General features: G+C 43.9%; 1 protein-coding gene across 7 annotated transcripts in view; it reads right to left on the reverse strand.

Annotated features, from left to right (window-relative positions):
- Positions 1–1,182: 1,182 nt before the first annotated feature.
- Positions 1,183–16,595, reverse strand: part of WIPF1 (WAS/WASL interacting protein family member 1) — a 76,544-nt gene continuing 61,131 nt past the window's right edge. For all 7 annotated transcript variants that reach the window (XM_069982969.1, XM_069982974.1, XM_069982973.1 and 4 more), the window contains 6 exons: positions 16,052–16,181; positions 15,054–15,212; positions 10,111–10,884; positions 8,726–8,935; positions 4,672–4,785; positions 1,183–2,673 (listed from right to left, as the gene is read on the reverse strand). In XM_069982969.1, coding sequence (XP_069839070.1) covers positions 2,618–2,673; positions 4,672–4,785; positions 8,726–8,935; positions 10,111–10,884; positions 15,054–15,212; positions 16,052–16,181 — 1,443 coding nt within the window. In that variant the 3' untranslated portion in view covers positions 1,183–2,617. The remainder of the gene's footprint in view (positions 2,674–4,671; positions 4,786–8,725; positions 8,936–10,110; positions 10,885–15,053; positions 15,213–16,051; positions 16,182–16,595) is intronic.

The raw sequence follows: 16,595 nt of genomic DNA on the forward strand, positions 1-16,595 counted from the left end.
GAAAATGTGACCATTGTTCCATGTGATAGGACTACATGTGATAGGACTACAGCTCTACAAAGCTAAAGCTTTGGCTGTCCAGGCATGATGGGAGTTGTAGTTTTGCAACAGTTGGAGAGCCAGGGTTCCCTACCCCTGTGATAGTGGATATGGAGTCTTGCACCTACCTATACATAGATTCCCAGCACATCCCACCGTAAGCGATTCTACATACATGTTAGATAGATGTCAGACAAATGTTCCACAGCTATTTCTCCTGATACTCGTTCAGACATCCACCACAATGGGGGAAGAGTTGGAAGGCCACCATACATGTTATATGGGTGGTAAGTGCCATTAAAATTGGTGAGTTTGGCCAGAAATAAGCTAATATGTATGGCTAGCTATAGCCATGCTACTTTGATGATGGTTTTGCTGATGAAAAATCTACAACACACTTATGGGGCAAAAAAGGCAAGTAATCATATGCCATAAAGCCCATTCTCCGGCTTCAATATCGTCTACATTTCTTTTTCTTTTTTGAGACCCAAATAAAAGGTAAAGTGAGATATTATTATGGACTAACAGCGAGTACCGATACGTCCAGGGTCGTCTGGGGACAGACTTCCAGGACATACCGGTACGTCCTAGGTCGCCTAGGGGTTAAAGAAGAAGTCTGGTGAAAATTTTTATTAAAGTATTTTATTGCCCCCCAAAAGTTATGCAAATCACCAATATACACTTATTACGGGAAATGCTTATAAAGTGCTTTTTCACCTGCACTCACTGCTGCATCAAGGCTTCACTTCTTGGATAAAATGGTGATGTCACTTCCTGGATGAAATGATGTCACTTCCTGGATAAATTGGTGATGTCACTTCCTGGATAAAATGTTGATGTCACGACCCGACTCCCAGAGCTGCGCAGGCTGTGGCTGATGGAGAGGATGATGGCAGAGGGATGCTCAGTGTCCCTCCAGTGCCCTGTGTCCCTCAGTGTCCCCCTGCCATCATCCTCTCCAGCAGCCACAGCCCGCACAGCTCTGGGAGTCGGGTCGTGACATCACCATGTTATCCAGGAAGTGACATCACCATGTTATCCAGGAAGTGAAGCCTTGATGCAGTAGAAAGTGCAGTGAAAAAAGCACTTTATAAGCATTTCCCGTAATAAGTGTATATTGGTGATCTGTATAACTTTTGGGGGGCAATACAATACTTGAATAAAAATTTTCACCGGACTTCTCCTTTAAGAGACACATCAGATGTTTTTTATCACTTATAGACCCCCAATAAAAGAATTAGCAGTTAGAACATACAGCTGCACTCCTGGCCTGTTGTGAAAGTTCATGGCGCTTGTCTTCTCCAACGCGACAGAGATCACAGTAAGCTGAGAAGTTAAGTATGCAGGCATGCTCTTCTCCCTGTTCTGTCTAGCGATCAGTGGGGAAACACACACACAGACATCAACCAAAACATTGAGGCAAATAATTATTACTGATCAATATTGTACCTTAGGTCTAAGCCATGTTGTAAAGAAAGACTACCATGAAATGAACTTGTCGGTTTTACTGCAGTGTACAAGCGTGGCACTATGTTAGTCGTTATACATTGTTTATTGCTATGATATCCAGCAGTAATGAGTGGATCAATGGGTCTATGTGAGATGACAGTTATCCGTATTTTCTGGGTGTTGCAGAATCTTGTACCAAATTTGGTTCACAGTTGCTTTAAGAATGGTATGTGCAGACAGAGTGTATATAAAAGAGTAGGCCAAAGGTAAGCTGCTACCAAGAAGGTATGTCTAGGGTAAAGCATATTACTATCACTTGTTACTCACTGTTTTTCACTGAGTTTTTATGGCGGCTCGATGGTTAGCCGTGTTTTATTATCTATTCAACCGTAAGGACCCTATTACGTATTGCTCAGTAAACACGTGCCGATCTAGCAAATTGGTGCGCATTTGCACTTTATGGTCGGACCACCTAACAGGACCCTAAGTCAGTGAAGAATGAACAATAATGCTCATATAGAGAATTATAACATTATATAGCCTATTCTGATTATACTCTGATTATATGTTATATAAGTTGAGTAAACTTTTTTTTCCTATATCATGCACATAGTGCAAAATTAGATCAACATCCATATCACAGATAACTGACTTAATACATAGACCAATGTGTATGGTAGGAATGTATATGGAGGTGAACGCATGTGCACAAGTGATATAGGACAACATATTAAGCTACACACTGTCTCCCATATTCCTCATTCAGCCAACGGAAATGTTTACCCTAGAGCTGAATATCTAGAGTCGGTAAAGTCTTCCCTGAAGTTTAAGACCCTTAATAGGATCTTAAGAAGCCAATACTGATACAACTTTTCACATAATGTTTCTCTTTGTGTAAGTTTTCCACAACTGCTTTTGCTCGGGATAACGACAGGATCAATGCGGTAGGCGATGGGTGACAAGCTTCACCCGATAGTACAATGCACCTGTATTCTGTATCTTCCATGCACAGTCACCCACATGGTCCCATGTGGTCTTTTTCAGGCAAAATTCCAACAACAGTATGAAATAAAAGTCAAATGTTTCTTCTCCAACGGGTACAGGCATCTGTGGAGGCTGAAGAGCTGGTTCACCTGGGTATTGGAGGCAATGGAGGAGCACCCCTCTCTTTTCTGTTCGAGCCACCTAGATTATAAAAGTAAAACATATATCATATATATAATATAGAAACATCCAAGTGACCTTAGCCTTAAGAGGGAAGCTGCTGTTATGCTGCATTGCATATTTTGTAAGTGAAGGAATAAAGTAAACTTTACAGTATCTTCATATGTAATGACCATAATTCCTTTAAACATGTTAAACAGAGGGGGCTATTCTTTTCATGTAGGGGCCGAATGCTTACCTGCCCCTGGCCCCCCCATCGCTCTCCTGCCCCCGCTCCCTCATCGCTCTCCTGCTGTCCAGTCTCTGGGTCCCAGCTCACTGACAGCCCGCTCAGCCAATCATTGCACTGTCCCTTTACCCCTAGTGACTGGCTGAGCGGGCCGTTAGTAAGCCGGGACCCGGAGACTGAAGCAGAAGCAGAACAAAAGAACGGGGGCAAGTAAGCATTAGCTGTTTATTATTTTTATCAGCAGCTAATTAGTTAAATTTGGCCGTCACTACATCCTCGCAGTGGAATGAAAATCTTTAAAATCTTCTGCAAACTCGCTATGTGTAAGGGCACCCTTATGGCACATTTCTAAGATTCCTTTACAGAGGTCTGTGGTTTATCTGGTTTTAGAAAGTTTTCTGGGAGTCTTAGAAAATGATGTCCCCATCGGCACTGATGTCAAGTCCATTGGTTACGTAACGCTGCAGCCAATCACTGGCTGCAGAGGTGACATATTTTTCATACAGGAAGGGACGGCTAAGACCAGCGATTGGTTATAGCGTCATGTGAACAACATATGTGATGTCAGCACAGCACGCCCAGCAGGAGTCATCAGATTAACATTGTGAAGGAAGCCTTATTGCATTGCATTATTATTGTATTGCAGCTCAGTTGCATTGAAGTAAATGGAGCTAAGCTGTACTACCACAAACAACCTGGTTACAAGAGGGGTGCTGTTTCTGGAAGAAAGTAACTGTGTTCTTTTCAAATCCTGGATATCTCCTTTAAACATTGGAACAAAGATATAGCTGCACTTGCAACTGTCTTATAATAACTAAACTAATCAGTGCATTCCAAATGAAAAAAATAGCCACCTGTCTTATGAGGAATGAAACTTTGAATTTTGAAAAATGTTACATATAATATACCACTGTGTATTATTTCAGTGTACTGCTTCTTTTTATAATGAATAATATAATTATAAGGATATGTTCACACAACATACTATTTTTGAAAAGAACAGCCGTTGGTTTCCATTAAAACAACGGCCGTTCTTTTCATACTGCAATGATATGCGTTGAAGCCAATGGAACAACAGTTGTTGCTTTCACACAATGTCTTGAAAAACGGCTGTTGTTTTGAGTGCCAAACAACGACCATTGTTCAATGCATTGTGTGAACTTAATGGCCGTTGTTCCCTTGATTTCAATGCATATCATTGCAGTATGAAAAGAATGGCCGTCGTTTTAATGGAAACCAATGGCTGTTCTTTTCAAAAATAGTATGTTGTGTGAACATATTATGATACCTCGTTCATTATCTGCATTACTTTATACTGTATTGTAAAAGGATACTGTATTGAACAAGTATTAAAAAGAACACCCCAGGAGCTGTGTTATGCTTGGTGCAGGGCCTGAGCGGGCAGAGCATTACAATGAAAGTCTCCCTGTGTTGTGCGCCCACCATGAAGCCCTGCACTATACATAGTGTATACATTTGGTTGGAGTTTTAGATCTTTCAAATCCATTATTAGCAAAACTTCTCATAGAACAGTTAACAGGATGTTAAGTTAACTGCATTCGGCTCTCTTCTAAGCCCCATAGACAATGAAGGGAGTTCTGTAGACCCTGGGGGTCCCAGCGGTCAGACCCTCCATGACCTTACACTTAGAAGTTCATTTAACTTTAAACCCTTTAAAATACAATTCTTTTAATCCCATTTCACAGAGATTGCAGAGCAAGTAGATTAAAAAAGTTGTTCTCAGTGCTCTGCCCTCAGCTTTTAGTAGGAGAAAACTGTTTTATACTCACTTCGACTTTCACCTCTCACAAATTTACTGGGGTAGGTTTTATTTGATGGCACAAAGGGCTCTGGCGGTGGCAGATCAGAGAACGGATGAAACTGAAACCTTCTCTCCCATTCATCTTTGAAAAAAAAGAAAGAAGAAAGAAAAAAAAAAAAAGAAGAGTTATTTCAGTAGTCGCCATAACTTGACAAGGTCAAATACTAAAAGGTTAAGGTTAAATGGAAATTGGGATGATGAAAGGATCTAAAGTCACAAGATGTTATCGATGCTACAGAACTTCTTCACTGTCTACATTTTTAGTTAAAAAAAACCTAAAAATCTCGTAAAGTGCTTTTGTTGCTTTTTCACTTTTGTTTTTAGTTAATCTGTTATTAGGGTAAAATATGGTTACGAGGTATGTACTGCCTAAGGGCCCTATTATATGGGGGGATTATTGGATATCACCCTGTGTGACAGAATAGTGATCAGCTAATGAACAAACACTCATTAATTGGCTGATCAGACCAAAATTATTCCAATAGGGCCACACGAAGGAACCACTGATCATTTGTGTGGTCCAGCCAAAATCCCCCAAAGGTGTCTAAAACCTTTAACCTCCCATCTTAGCTAATATAGTTAGACTTCTAGGACTCGTCAAGTGAAATACTTTTGTAACTAAAGTCATTTAGCAAATTTGTCTCTTTCTCCTGATATGCTGCTATTTCCTTCTGATTGTTGACAGCTGGTTGTTTGGGTTATCGAACACCATACTTCGCTAAAAACAGTGGTCTGGCTGGTGTATATATATGTATAGTATACATTTACAAGTACACACCAGTCTTAATAAATGCCCTCCCACAGTATGTATGTTTGTGTACATATATATATATATATATATATATATGTATATATGTTTAGGCCCCACCCCCATTGACACCACCAGATCCACTAAGAGGCGCACACCTTGCAGTAAGCACAACCAGCAGTAAGAATCTGCACCTTCTCTGTTGCATACGCCAGGAGCACAAGCTTGGTTTCCAGTAATGCCTTAAGTCTGAAGGGTTTTCCGGGCAAGATAGACTGATGAGCTGTCCACAGAATAAACAGTGTGGATGCCAGGTGTTGGCACCCAGCTGATCAGTCCATTTTGCCATAAAAAAATCCCTATGAGGGCCCAACTACTAGTGGTTTATTAGGCAAATATGCCATTATCTGCATTAAAAAAGACTTTTCCCAGGTCCCCTCCTCCCTTGTCTCTCATTCACTGCTCATTATCTGGAAATCACGTCTTGTTGCATCAGACGTGCCCCTGTCTGTTCTATGGAGAGGGGAGGGGGGAGGAGGGAGATTAGTCGTCAGGAAAGAGCAGAGAACAAAGGATTACACAGCAGGACCTGTGTGAAAGCCTCTATTCAGAGGTCAGAGAGGTCAGTGCTGACTTAAGAGGAGATAGCCTGTGATGTAGCTGTAAATTAACTCTTTGTTTTCCTGTTTTGGTGCCTCATCCCTCTCCACCCCTCCCCTCTCCATAGAGAACAATGAAGACAGGGGGGAAGACCTTCAAACTGCTTTCTTATGATAAAATTGCATTTTTCAGCTAAGAAACCCAATTACAAAGTTTCTTAAAATCGCCTGTACTGATTTCTGAAAAAAAATAAAATAAAATTAAACAACAGATACGTCTCTGCTATCAAGAGCTGTCTGGGTTTTTCTAATCTCTGTGTTACATGCCTTTGTTTTTGTTAGTTTTTTCTGATCAAGTTGTTCCGATTAATCCTCAGTCTGTGTTGTCCTGTGATGCATTTGTTACTCTAGACACTACTGCCCCCTGCAGGACTACTGCTTCAATTTGCCACTGATATCCTTGGTGAGTTGCCTTTCGTTTCTCATTTCTGACCTTTGATACAAGTTTGTATGATTTTCATTCTAAGGCTATGTTCACACTACGTAAAACTACGGCTGTATTTCTCGCCGCAGAACTACGGGCGTAGTTTTGAGGAGTTGAACATAGCCTTATGTGCAATGGGATCCCGACCGGAGCGTACACACATCGTATGCGCTCTGGCCGGGATCCCATGCGGCGCCGGAAAAAACTGACATGTCAGTTTTCTGCGGCCAGAATTCAATGAATTCCAGACGCAGAAAGACCTGTCAGTTCACACAGTGAAGCGAGCGGCTCCGGCCACTCGTTTCACTGTGTGCTATGTGAAGCTCTGATGTGGGCGCACGCTAATGCGCCCGCATCAGAGCTCTGCGGCCGGACGGATCATCCTTCACAGATCTGGGCACAGACCGGCCATTCCGTGACCCGGCCGGGGTCACGAAACGGCCGGTCTGTTACGTAGTGTGAACAAAGCCTTATGGTGTGTTTACACAGAGAGATTTATCTGACAGATCTTTGAAGCCAAAGCCAGGAAGAGACTATAAACAGGGAGCAGGTCATAAAGGAAAATCCATTCCTGGCTTTGGCTTTAAAAATCTGTCAGATAAATCTGTCTGTGTAAACGCACCATTCCTTGCTGATGAATCTGATGAGTTAGAAGAGACAACTGTTGAATTTTAAACCTGGTTCTGTAATCTAGCTATCCATAAGCAGTTTCGTGGCTCAATGCTGCTCTGAAGAACAAAGGGTTCATCAAAGCGGCATTGAGCCAGGAAACTGCAGTCACCTGACTCCTTCCTCCCTTGCTACTCTGACGCCTAATAAAGCTGGATTACTATGAACATGAGCCGGGTGGGTGCCGTCTACACTTCTTTTTGTACTGAGATTTATGCTGACTTCTCAGACTGAGCACTTTTCTTTCATGAATATTATTTCACCAGAATATGTCTGTATTTTTGTTAGGATTTCAAAAAACTATTAAATCAGTTAAGATCCTCTTGACTGATCTGCAAGATTTAATTGTTAATAAGCAAGATCCTGTCATTCTTGTATTAACCATGTAATTTATTTGGACAACACACATTACGATGTTACAGTGTTGCGCCAGATATTAAAGGATGTCTGACTATTTTTGGATAAGGTCCTAAAAGGCGTTTCCGTTTTCCACATGTGGTGTCCCACTAGGGGTGTTACTATTATTCACACCCTTCATAAAAGTCTGTACTTTTTGTGGTCTTATTGCAGCTAAAGTGTTACTAAAGATGACCACTAGATGTCGCTGTATTGTATAACTGAAGAATGGAAGCTGCACAGCTGAAGTGTCTCAAAGGGTTATTGTATTTGTGTGTACCAGATTCTGTGAACCAGCAGTATCTTTTTTTTCTTCTGTCCTATCACCTCTTCCCTTTCTGCTCTTCTGTTGCACTCTTTCCACCCAACCACAGCGCACCTTACACGCTCGTAAGGAAGTTAGTCCCTTGGGTGAAGGAGGAGTTAAGATTCTGTGGAGAAAGGACGCAGCTCAGATAGCTCTCCACAGTGGCTAGGACACTGACCACAGGGGAAAAGGGTACAACCAGCCTTACACCTTAAAAGCAGGCATGCCATCACACCTGTGTGCCCACCAGGCACTGGCGTCACGTGACAACCCCTTAAGGTCTGGTTGTATCTCGGCCATCCACCACAAGTAGTAGCGTCACACTCCCATCTAGCTAGTGACCGGCCGTCCCACCACTACAACATCACCCGGGAGCTCACCACACACAGGATGGGCCATCAGTATCTGATCTGACAGCTAGCACCTCTACCTATCAGCTGTTTGCTAGACCCGTGGCACCTGCATACACAGCGACCAGTGGTGGAAGATGACAGCTCCATACATTGTGTAGGGGCTGTATTGGGTTACTGCAGCTCAGCTCCCATTTATTTTAATGGGAGTTGAGGTGCAGTAAACCAGCTTGGGCACTACACTATGTAGAGTGCGTTCTGCTGCTGGCTTCTTTCACTGTGTAGGCAGGTGCTACGGCTGTAACAAACAGCTGATTGGTGAAGGTGCTAAGTATTAGACCCTGACCGTAGCAATATTGATGGCCTGTCCTTTAAATAGTCCATCAATGAAAAAGTTCTGAAAAACCTTTTCATAAATAAAATAATATTTGTTTGCATTGAAATGAAAGTATAATACACATTTTCTTACCTTCCCCAGATGTGTCTTGGAACCCATTTCTCATTGATGAAGGTGGTGGAGGCGGCAGGGGTCCCAAGCCAGGCCTTTCTGGAGGTGGTGGGGGTCTAGCTCCACTTCTAGGGGGTTCTATCGCAGGTCTTGAAGGGGGCGGAAGGCCTATTGATCCTCGATGACCAAATCCATTTCTGTTGGCCGGAGGAGGTGGGGGAGGAAGTTGTCCTAGTAAGAAGCAAACCCATGGATTCAGCAGCTATATGTCTGCACACCATTCCTATATTATTCATTTGGCAGTAACACTTCTGTACTGCTGCCAGATGACTACCTATGCTAATGGAAAATGTTTCCACCTTTTTTTCAACCCCAATGGGTTGGGTGAGATCTGCAACTTGTCAGATCTTGCAATAGATACAAAAGATATGATGAGAGATTCTTTACTTATATACAACGATTTCTAATAACCTAAGCATTCACAAGCTATAGTCCTTTATTTACGTTGGCGCACTGTATATAACCATTGGCATATGGTCAGTTGGTAATATTTCCCATATAAAAACCTTAAAGAGTCACTGTCATCAAAAATAACTTTTCACATGTAATGAGGCATTTCAAAAGTTATTGATCACAGCAGGTCTCTGAGACGCGCTGTGATTGGGATTTATAGCTGGGAAGGGACAGTGACAGCTGTGTCAGCCACTCCCCTGCTATAACTCCATAGCAGCCAATTCCAACAATGTAAGCCTAGAAGACTACATTGTTAGAATTAGTGGCTGACCGGGAAGTGGATTGCACTACTCTACTCTATTGGCTACTCTATTCTACAGTAAGGCTAAGTTCACACAACATTAATTGAATAGCTGCCGCAGAAAACAGACAGTGCAGACAATGTAAAGAGTGCCTCCAGCCGCACTTTAAGTTGTCGGCTATGGTGATTTGGAATGTGGGCACACACGAATGCATCCGCATTCCAAATCAAAAGACGTGAAGTTCAAAACATAAAACCATACAGATGTATACGTCCTATGGTATACAAAAAACATACATTGACACAGCAAACATCGGTCCAATTGGGTTATATGGTTACATTCAGCAATATGAATAAATCCTTATTGAAATCATGACTACTATTTTTTTGGGGAGGGGGGGGGGCAAAGGTTACAAGGCAAAACATGGCCAAAATTTATATGTCTGAAAACAAGTATAGAAGATTGGCAAATGTATTTTTACTAAAAAGAAGATAGTAGACTATAACCAGACACCTATGCCTGATTATGACATCATCTTTTGGAGGAAATTTGGGAAAACCCTATGTACATAAGAAAGTTGGATAATTTGCTGAAATTAATGGAGTCAGTTGACATTTCTTAGGCACAAACATCTATATTTTTAACATTTACCTGATCTTCCAGATGGCTCTCTTACTGGTGGTGGTGGCCTGTCCATCGAGGGTGGAGGAGGTGGTGGTCCAGATCGTGTAGGAGGTGGGACAGGTGGTGGTGCCGCAGACAGGGAGGACAAGGATGTATTTCTTTGAGGAAGTCTTGGCATATCATCAAAGTTAGAAGGGGTAGAGGGTAAAAGTGGAGCCCCAGGTCTTCCTGGAGGTAGGGGTGGTCCCTGGATAGTTGGGTTTGGTCTTGGTGTGTTGGGGACAGGTGGCTTATTGTTTTGAGGAGGTGGAGGTGGGGGAAAATCTCTTGAAAGGGGTGGCCGGTTTCCTGTAGGAGGAGGAGGTGGCCTGTCATCCATGGGTCTACTAGGTGTTTGCGGAAGTGATGGTCTATTCATGGATGGAAGTGGTGGAGGTATGGATGGAGATTGTCTACTGTTTCCTCCAAATCCATGCACTTTATTAGATGACGCGGATGGAACAACAGGTGGCGAGCTAACTTGCCTATTTGCAGCTGGTACTGGTGGGGGTCCTCTGTTGTGAAGACTTGAGTTGATCGGTCTAGGTGTATTAGGTACTGCAGGTGGAACATTTTCTGACTTAGAATTATAATCATTTCTTGGAGGTGGAGGCATTCTGTTCCTTTGAGGTTCAGGAGCAGGACCTCTTATTCCCATAGCTGGAGGGGGTCCTCGTGGAGAAGCGCTGGGTGGAGTAAAAGATCTAGGAGAAGACATTCTTCCACCAGGTGGAAGCATTGGTGGTCTGCTTCCTGGTGATTCTATAAGAACAGAAAAGTAAGCTTAATATTTTTAACCATACCAAATAATAAAGTATTGAGACCAAACCTGTCAGGAATCGGTGACACCAGACACACAGAGACAGTGCACCCTAAGCTCAGCCCCGCCCACTGTCCTCTACCTACTTGCCCCCCTAGGCTAAACCCCAGGGCAGCAACTGGGCGGCAGTCCCTGTACTGGCTAGGTGGGACACAAAGACAAGACAGACAGACAAAACACAATAAAGAATGGTCGACAGTCCGGGTCACAACAATCGGGGAGCGCAGTACAAAAACACAATCCAAAAAGCAAGGTCAATAAACAGGCAGTATGGTCAGGGGCAGGCAGCTAGCAGGGATAGTCAGAATACAAGGCAAAGTAGTCAGAATAAACAGAGTTAAACAGAGGCAGAAGCAGGCTGAGACAAGCTCAGGACACTGCACAAACATACAAAAACACTGAATATCAGCGCCATCTCAGGCGCGCAGCACGAGCCAAGGGGCGCACGGAGTTCGGTACAGGCACATTCATGACAGTACCCCCCCTTTTATGAGGGGCCTCTGGACCCTCACTTGATAAATCAGGTGTAGGCGGAAAATGACCTCTCACCACACAGGTTTGAATGTCACTAGCAATATCGCTATCCGTCTCCCACTCGTCAGCAGAGGACTCTGAGTTACAGACAGAAGAGTTACAGACAGAGTTATCATCACAATTTTCATTCACATCCGGCTCAAGTATGACAACCTCAGCGGGATGCACAGAACCAACTTCCACATTACACGAATTCACAGACATGGTATCCTCAGTGGGATACCCAGAGCCAACTTCCACATTACATGAATTTGATACAGGTACAGCTTCTTCAGGATGGATTTCACTTGATACAGATACAGCTTCTTCAGGTTGTATTTCACTCGATACAGGTGCAGCTTCTTCCACTTTTATTTCACTTGATACAGGTGCAGATTCTTCAGGTTGTATTTCACTCGATACAGGTGCAGCTTCTTCCACTTTTATTTCACTTGATGCAGGTACAGCTTCTTCAGGTTGTATTTCACTTGATACAGGTACAGCTTCTTCAGGTTGTATTTCATGTGATACAGGTACAGCTTCTTCAGGATGTATTTCACTTGATGCAGGTACAGCCTCTTCAGGTTTTATTTCACTTGATACAGGTGCAGCTTCTTCAGGTTGTATTTCACTTGATACAGGTGCAGCTTCTTCAGATTGTGTTTCACTTGATACAGGTGCAGCTTCTTCAGGATGGATTTCACTTGATACAGGTGCAGCTTCTTCAGGTTGTATTTCACTTGATACAGGTGCAGCTTCTTCCAGAGTGACCAGAGGACGAGTTATAGAAGGCAATGGTTTAGAGGGGACAGAGAAAGGCACATCAGTGACACAGGGGGAATCTTGGTTTGATTTATTTTTACGTTCCCTGAGCGTGCGATCAATAGAAATCGCTAGAGCAATGGCCTGTTCAAAGGAGCTAGGGGTGGGGTGACTAAGCCAAGCCTCTTTAAAGGTAAAAAATGTGTTCAGGTCCCCTGAACCCTTGTCAGGCTCCCTGAGCGTGACCACTGGGGTGGCAGGAGTGGTAGCTGGTAGCTGCTGGGCCAATAGCCGGACCTGTTTGGCCAGCTCAGAAACAAGGGTAGCAAGATCCTCCACAGTAGCCATGGCACCAGAGGGGGCAGTATATATACTTGGCCGGATATTCTGTCAGGAATCGGTGACACCAGACACACAGAGACAGTGCACCCTAAGCTCAGCCCCGCCCACTGTCCTCTACCTACTTGCCCCCCTAGGCTAAACCCCAGGGCAGCAACTGGGCGGCAGTCCCTGTACTGGCTAGGTGGGACACAAAGACAAGACAGACAGACAAAACACAATAAAGAATGGTCGACAGTCCGGGTCACAACAATCGGGGAGCGCAGTACAAAAACACAATCCAAAAAGCAAGATCAATAAACAGGCAGTATGGTCAGGGGCAGGCAGCTAGCAGGGATAGTCAGAATACAAGGCAAAGTAGTCAGAATAAACAGAGCTAAACAGAGGCAGAAGCAGGCTGAGACAAGCTCAGGACACTGCACAAACATACAAAAACACTGAATATCAGCGCCATCTCAGGCGCGCAGCACGAGCCAAGGGGCGCACGGAGTTCGGTACAGGCACATTCATGACAAAACCAAGGGATATAAATAAAAAAATATTATTCATTTAATGTTAATTGATGAAAAATACCTATTTTAAACCCTGTTGCAGGAGAGCTCACTACTTTGTCTATACTTTTTCTCAGTGAAGCACTGCATGGATCATACAATGGATTCTGAAAGTCTTCAGATCCTTCTTTTTTACTCATTTTGTTGCGTTAAATGGGTCATCCAGCGCTACAAAGACTGTCCACTTTCTTCCAGAGAAAGCACCACTCTTGTCTCTAGTTCAGGTGTGGTTTGTAATTAAGCTCCATTCACTTCAATTGAACTAAGTTACAAAACCTGCACCCAAACTGAAGACAAGAGTAGTGCTGTATCTGGAAGACGGTGTCCATGTTTTGTAATACTGGATAACCCCTTTAAGGGTAGACTCACACAGGACAGATCCGCAGCTGATTTAATCAAAATCAGCGAAATCTGCTGCGGATCCCTTGCCAGTCATTTTCAATAAGAATACATACTCGCGGTGGGATTGATATCCTTCTGCGAGTATGTAAGTGACAGCCCCTTTAACCCCCCCGCCAACCGGAGCTTACATTACCTGCCCCACGCTCCAGCTTGCTTTGGCGGCTCCCAGCATCTGGACGTCCTGCTCAGCCAATCAGTGACTGCAGCAGGGCAGAGCACCGATTGGCTGAGCGCAGAGCTCCGTCCGGCGGGGGGTTAAGTGGGCGGTGACTTACATGCTTGCAGCGGGATGCCAATCCTGCTGCAAGTATGTATAACTGGCAAGGGATCCGCAGTGAAATCTGCTGCAGATTTGGTGTGTATGTTTCTACCCTAAGGTTTTGTGCCAAAATAAAAATTCAGGTTTTTGTCTAACAATATGCAGTTGCCATATGCCATAGTGAGAATGGACATAAGTTTTCAGACCCTTTGCTAAGACACGTGATATTTAGCCTTGGGGGCCTCCTATGTAGGGAACTGGGCTAAAAGTTCACCTTTCAACATGACAATGACCCTAAGCACACAGCCAAGACAACCCAAGGGTAGCTTAGGGACAACTCTGAATGTCCTTGAGTGGCCCAACCAGAGCCCTGACCTCTACCCAATCGAACATCTCTGGAGAGACCTGACAATGGCATCCACCGATGGTGTCTATCCAACTGACAGAGTTTGAGAGGATTTGAAGAGAAGAATGGCTGTGTGTGATTCCAGCCATAGGGTATGATGAACAGTGAGGAAAACACGTGGAGGACTTACAGCGGATTCCGACGCTCGTCCCCGTGCGCTCCCACTTCACAGACAGCCTAGGGTTCATTCTTCAGGCAGACGGCGGAATCTGCCTTGCCATAGAATGGAGTCTATGGCACAGACGGAGAGTGTAAAGTTGGAATGGAATCTGCCACAAGTCCTCCGCATGTTTTCCTCAGTGTGCACATACCCTAAGGGTCCTATTCCACGGGCCGAGGAGGGCCCGATCAACGATGTAAATGAGCGGCGATCTGCTAGATCGCCGCTTGTTTACTGGGCCTATTCCAAGGCCCGATGATTGTTGAGCGAGGGCTGCAAGGACATCGTTACCGATGTCCTTGCAGCCCTTGCAGCATCATACATTACCTGGCTGCAGGGCTTGTCCTTCGCTCCGTCTCCTCCCCGGGTCCCCCGCGCTCTATCTTCTGAATGGCCGGTCAGCTGACAGGCCACACTCAGCCAATCACAGGCCGCGGCGGTCACGGCCTGTGATTAGGTGAGCGCTTCGTCAGCTGACTGGCCATTCAGAAAATAGAGCGTGCGGGACCCGGGGATGAAGACAGCGCAGAGAAGCCCTGCAGCCAGGTAATGTATGATGCTTCTGCTGTTTCTTCTCAAATCGTTGGTCGCCCGCCGTGCACCGCTATTCAACCGTAGCGATGCGCGGTGGGGGAACGATGATTTTAGGTCTGGCCCTAAATGAAATGATCATCAGCTGATCGTTCTCTCTATTCCATTAATACTATAATTTATCTTACCACTTTCTCGGTTTCCTGAAGGCCGTAATCTTGGCATCCCTCCTTGAAACAAGCCGCCTAATCCTGGAGGTCCTCCAAACCCCCCACCTCCGCCACCTCCTCCGCCACCTCCTCCTCCCATACCGCCGCCTCCACCGCCTCCAGGAGATGTTTTTGGTTCTGGCGGAAACAATAACAAAATCAAGTACATGACATTACATTTAACAACAATGGTGTCAGCTGAAAAGTCTGTGGGAACATAACGGCAGGTTAGAACATGACTGCTGTATCCCAAAAGCAACTCTAGGCTGTCTGTAATATTGCGGCTCAGCTCCATTTACAGTACCTCAATGAAGCTAAGCTGCAATAGCAGACACAAACCATGGATGGGGGTGGCTCAGTTTCTGGAAAAAGCAGACATGTTTTTCCAATCCTTGACAACCCTTTGTTTTTTTTTATAGAATAACATGCACATAATTTGTATTGTAATTTAATTGTTAAAGCTATTGAGTATTATAAATGGTTCATGGTAGAAACAGGGCCCTATTAAGCCTTATTTACACATTCGTATATACGGACAATGTGCAACAGAACAGAGTTCAGAGTTCCCGGCAGCATGTACCATTATAATGCTGGGAGCTTTAAAACTGCTTAAATCTTCGCAGAACTGGACTGACCTCCCCGCATCATGTATCATTATGATGCTGGGAGGTCCGTGAATGCCCCCTGTCCATAGCACATCTTCTATGCCTGGACTATGAATGCCCCCTTACAGATTTTATATTGGAGCCATGAAGCAACAAATTACACCTCTGCATTTACTATCTTGGAAGCTTTTGTGCCCTACATGGTAAACAAACTGTGTGAAATCAGCCTAAGCAGCGTTGCTTCTCTTGTCACTAGATGTCAGTATGTGTGAGTATATATCTATCTATCTATATCTATATATATATATATATATATATATATATATAACATTTTAACTATTAAGGTGAACATATTGTAAAACTAAAACCTACTCTCTAGGGATGGTCCACTTCGGTCATTGGTGACAGTCTTCTTAAGCTTTCTACCTTTGTGGATATCTGACAACAGAGCATTTCTTCCAGACTGTTCGGATCTGTTGAGAACAGGCTTCTCTGTATTTGCCTGGAAAAAACAGACAATAAAAAAAGATAAGGAATACTGCATACAACAAAGTACATTATCCAAACTTGATTGTCAAACATTAAAAGTAAAGAGGTACTCCGGCAAAAAGCTTTTTATTTAAGATCAACCGGTTTCAGCAAGTTATATAGATTTGTAATATACTTCTATTTAAAATTCTCCAGTCTTCCAGTACTTATCAGCAGCTGTATGTCCTGAAGGAAGTAGTGTTTTCATTTTAAGTCTGACACAATGCTCTCTGCTGACATCTCTGTCCAAGACAGGAACATGTCCAGACCAGGAGCAAATCCCCATAGAAAACCTTTCCTACTCTGGATAGTTCCTGTCTCAGACAGAGGTGGCTGCAGAGAACACTGTGTTAGACTGAAAAGAAAACACAATTTCCTGCAGGACATA

Source organism: Dendropsophus ebraccatus, chromosome 9, assembly GCF_027789765.1.
Source record: "Dendropsophus ebraccatus isolate aDenEbr1 chromosome 9, aDenEbr1.pat, whole genome shotgun sequence".
In the NCBI taxonomy this organism is placed as follows: domain Eukaryota; kingdom Metazoa; phylum Chordata; class Amphibia; order Anura; family Hylidae; genus Dendropsophus; species Dendropsophus ebraccatus.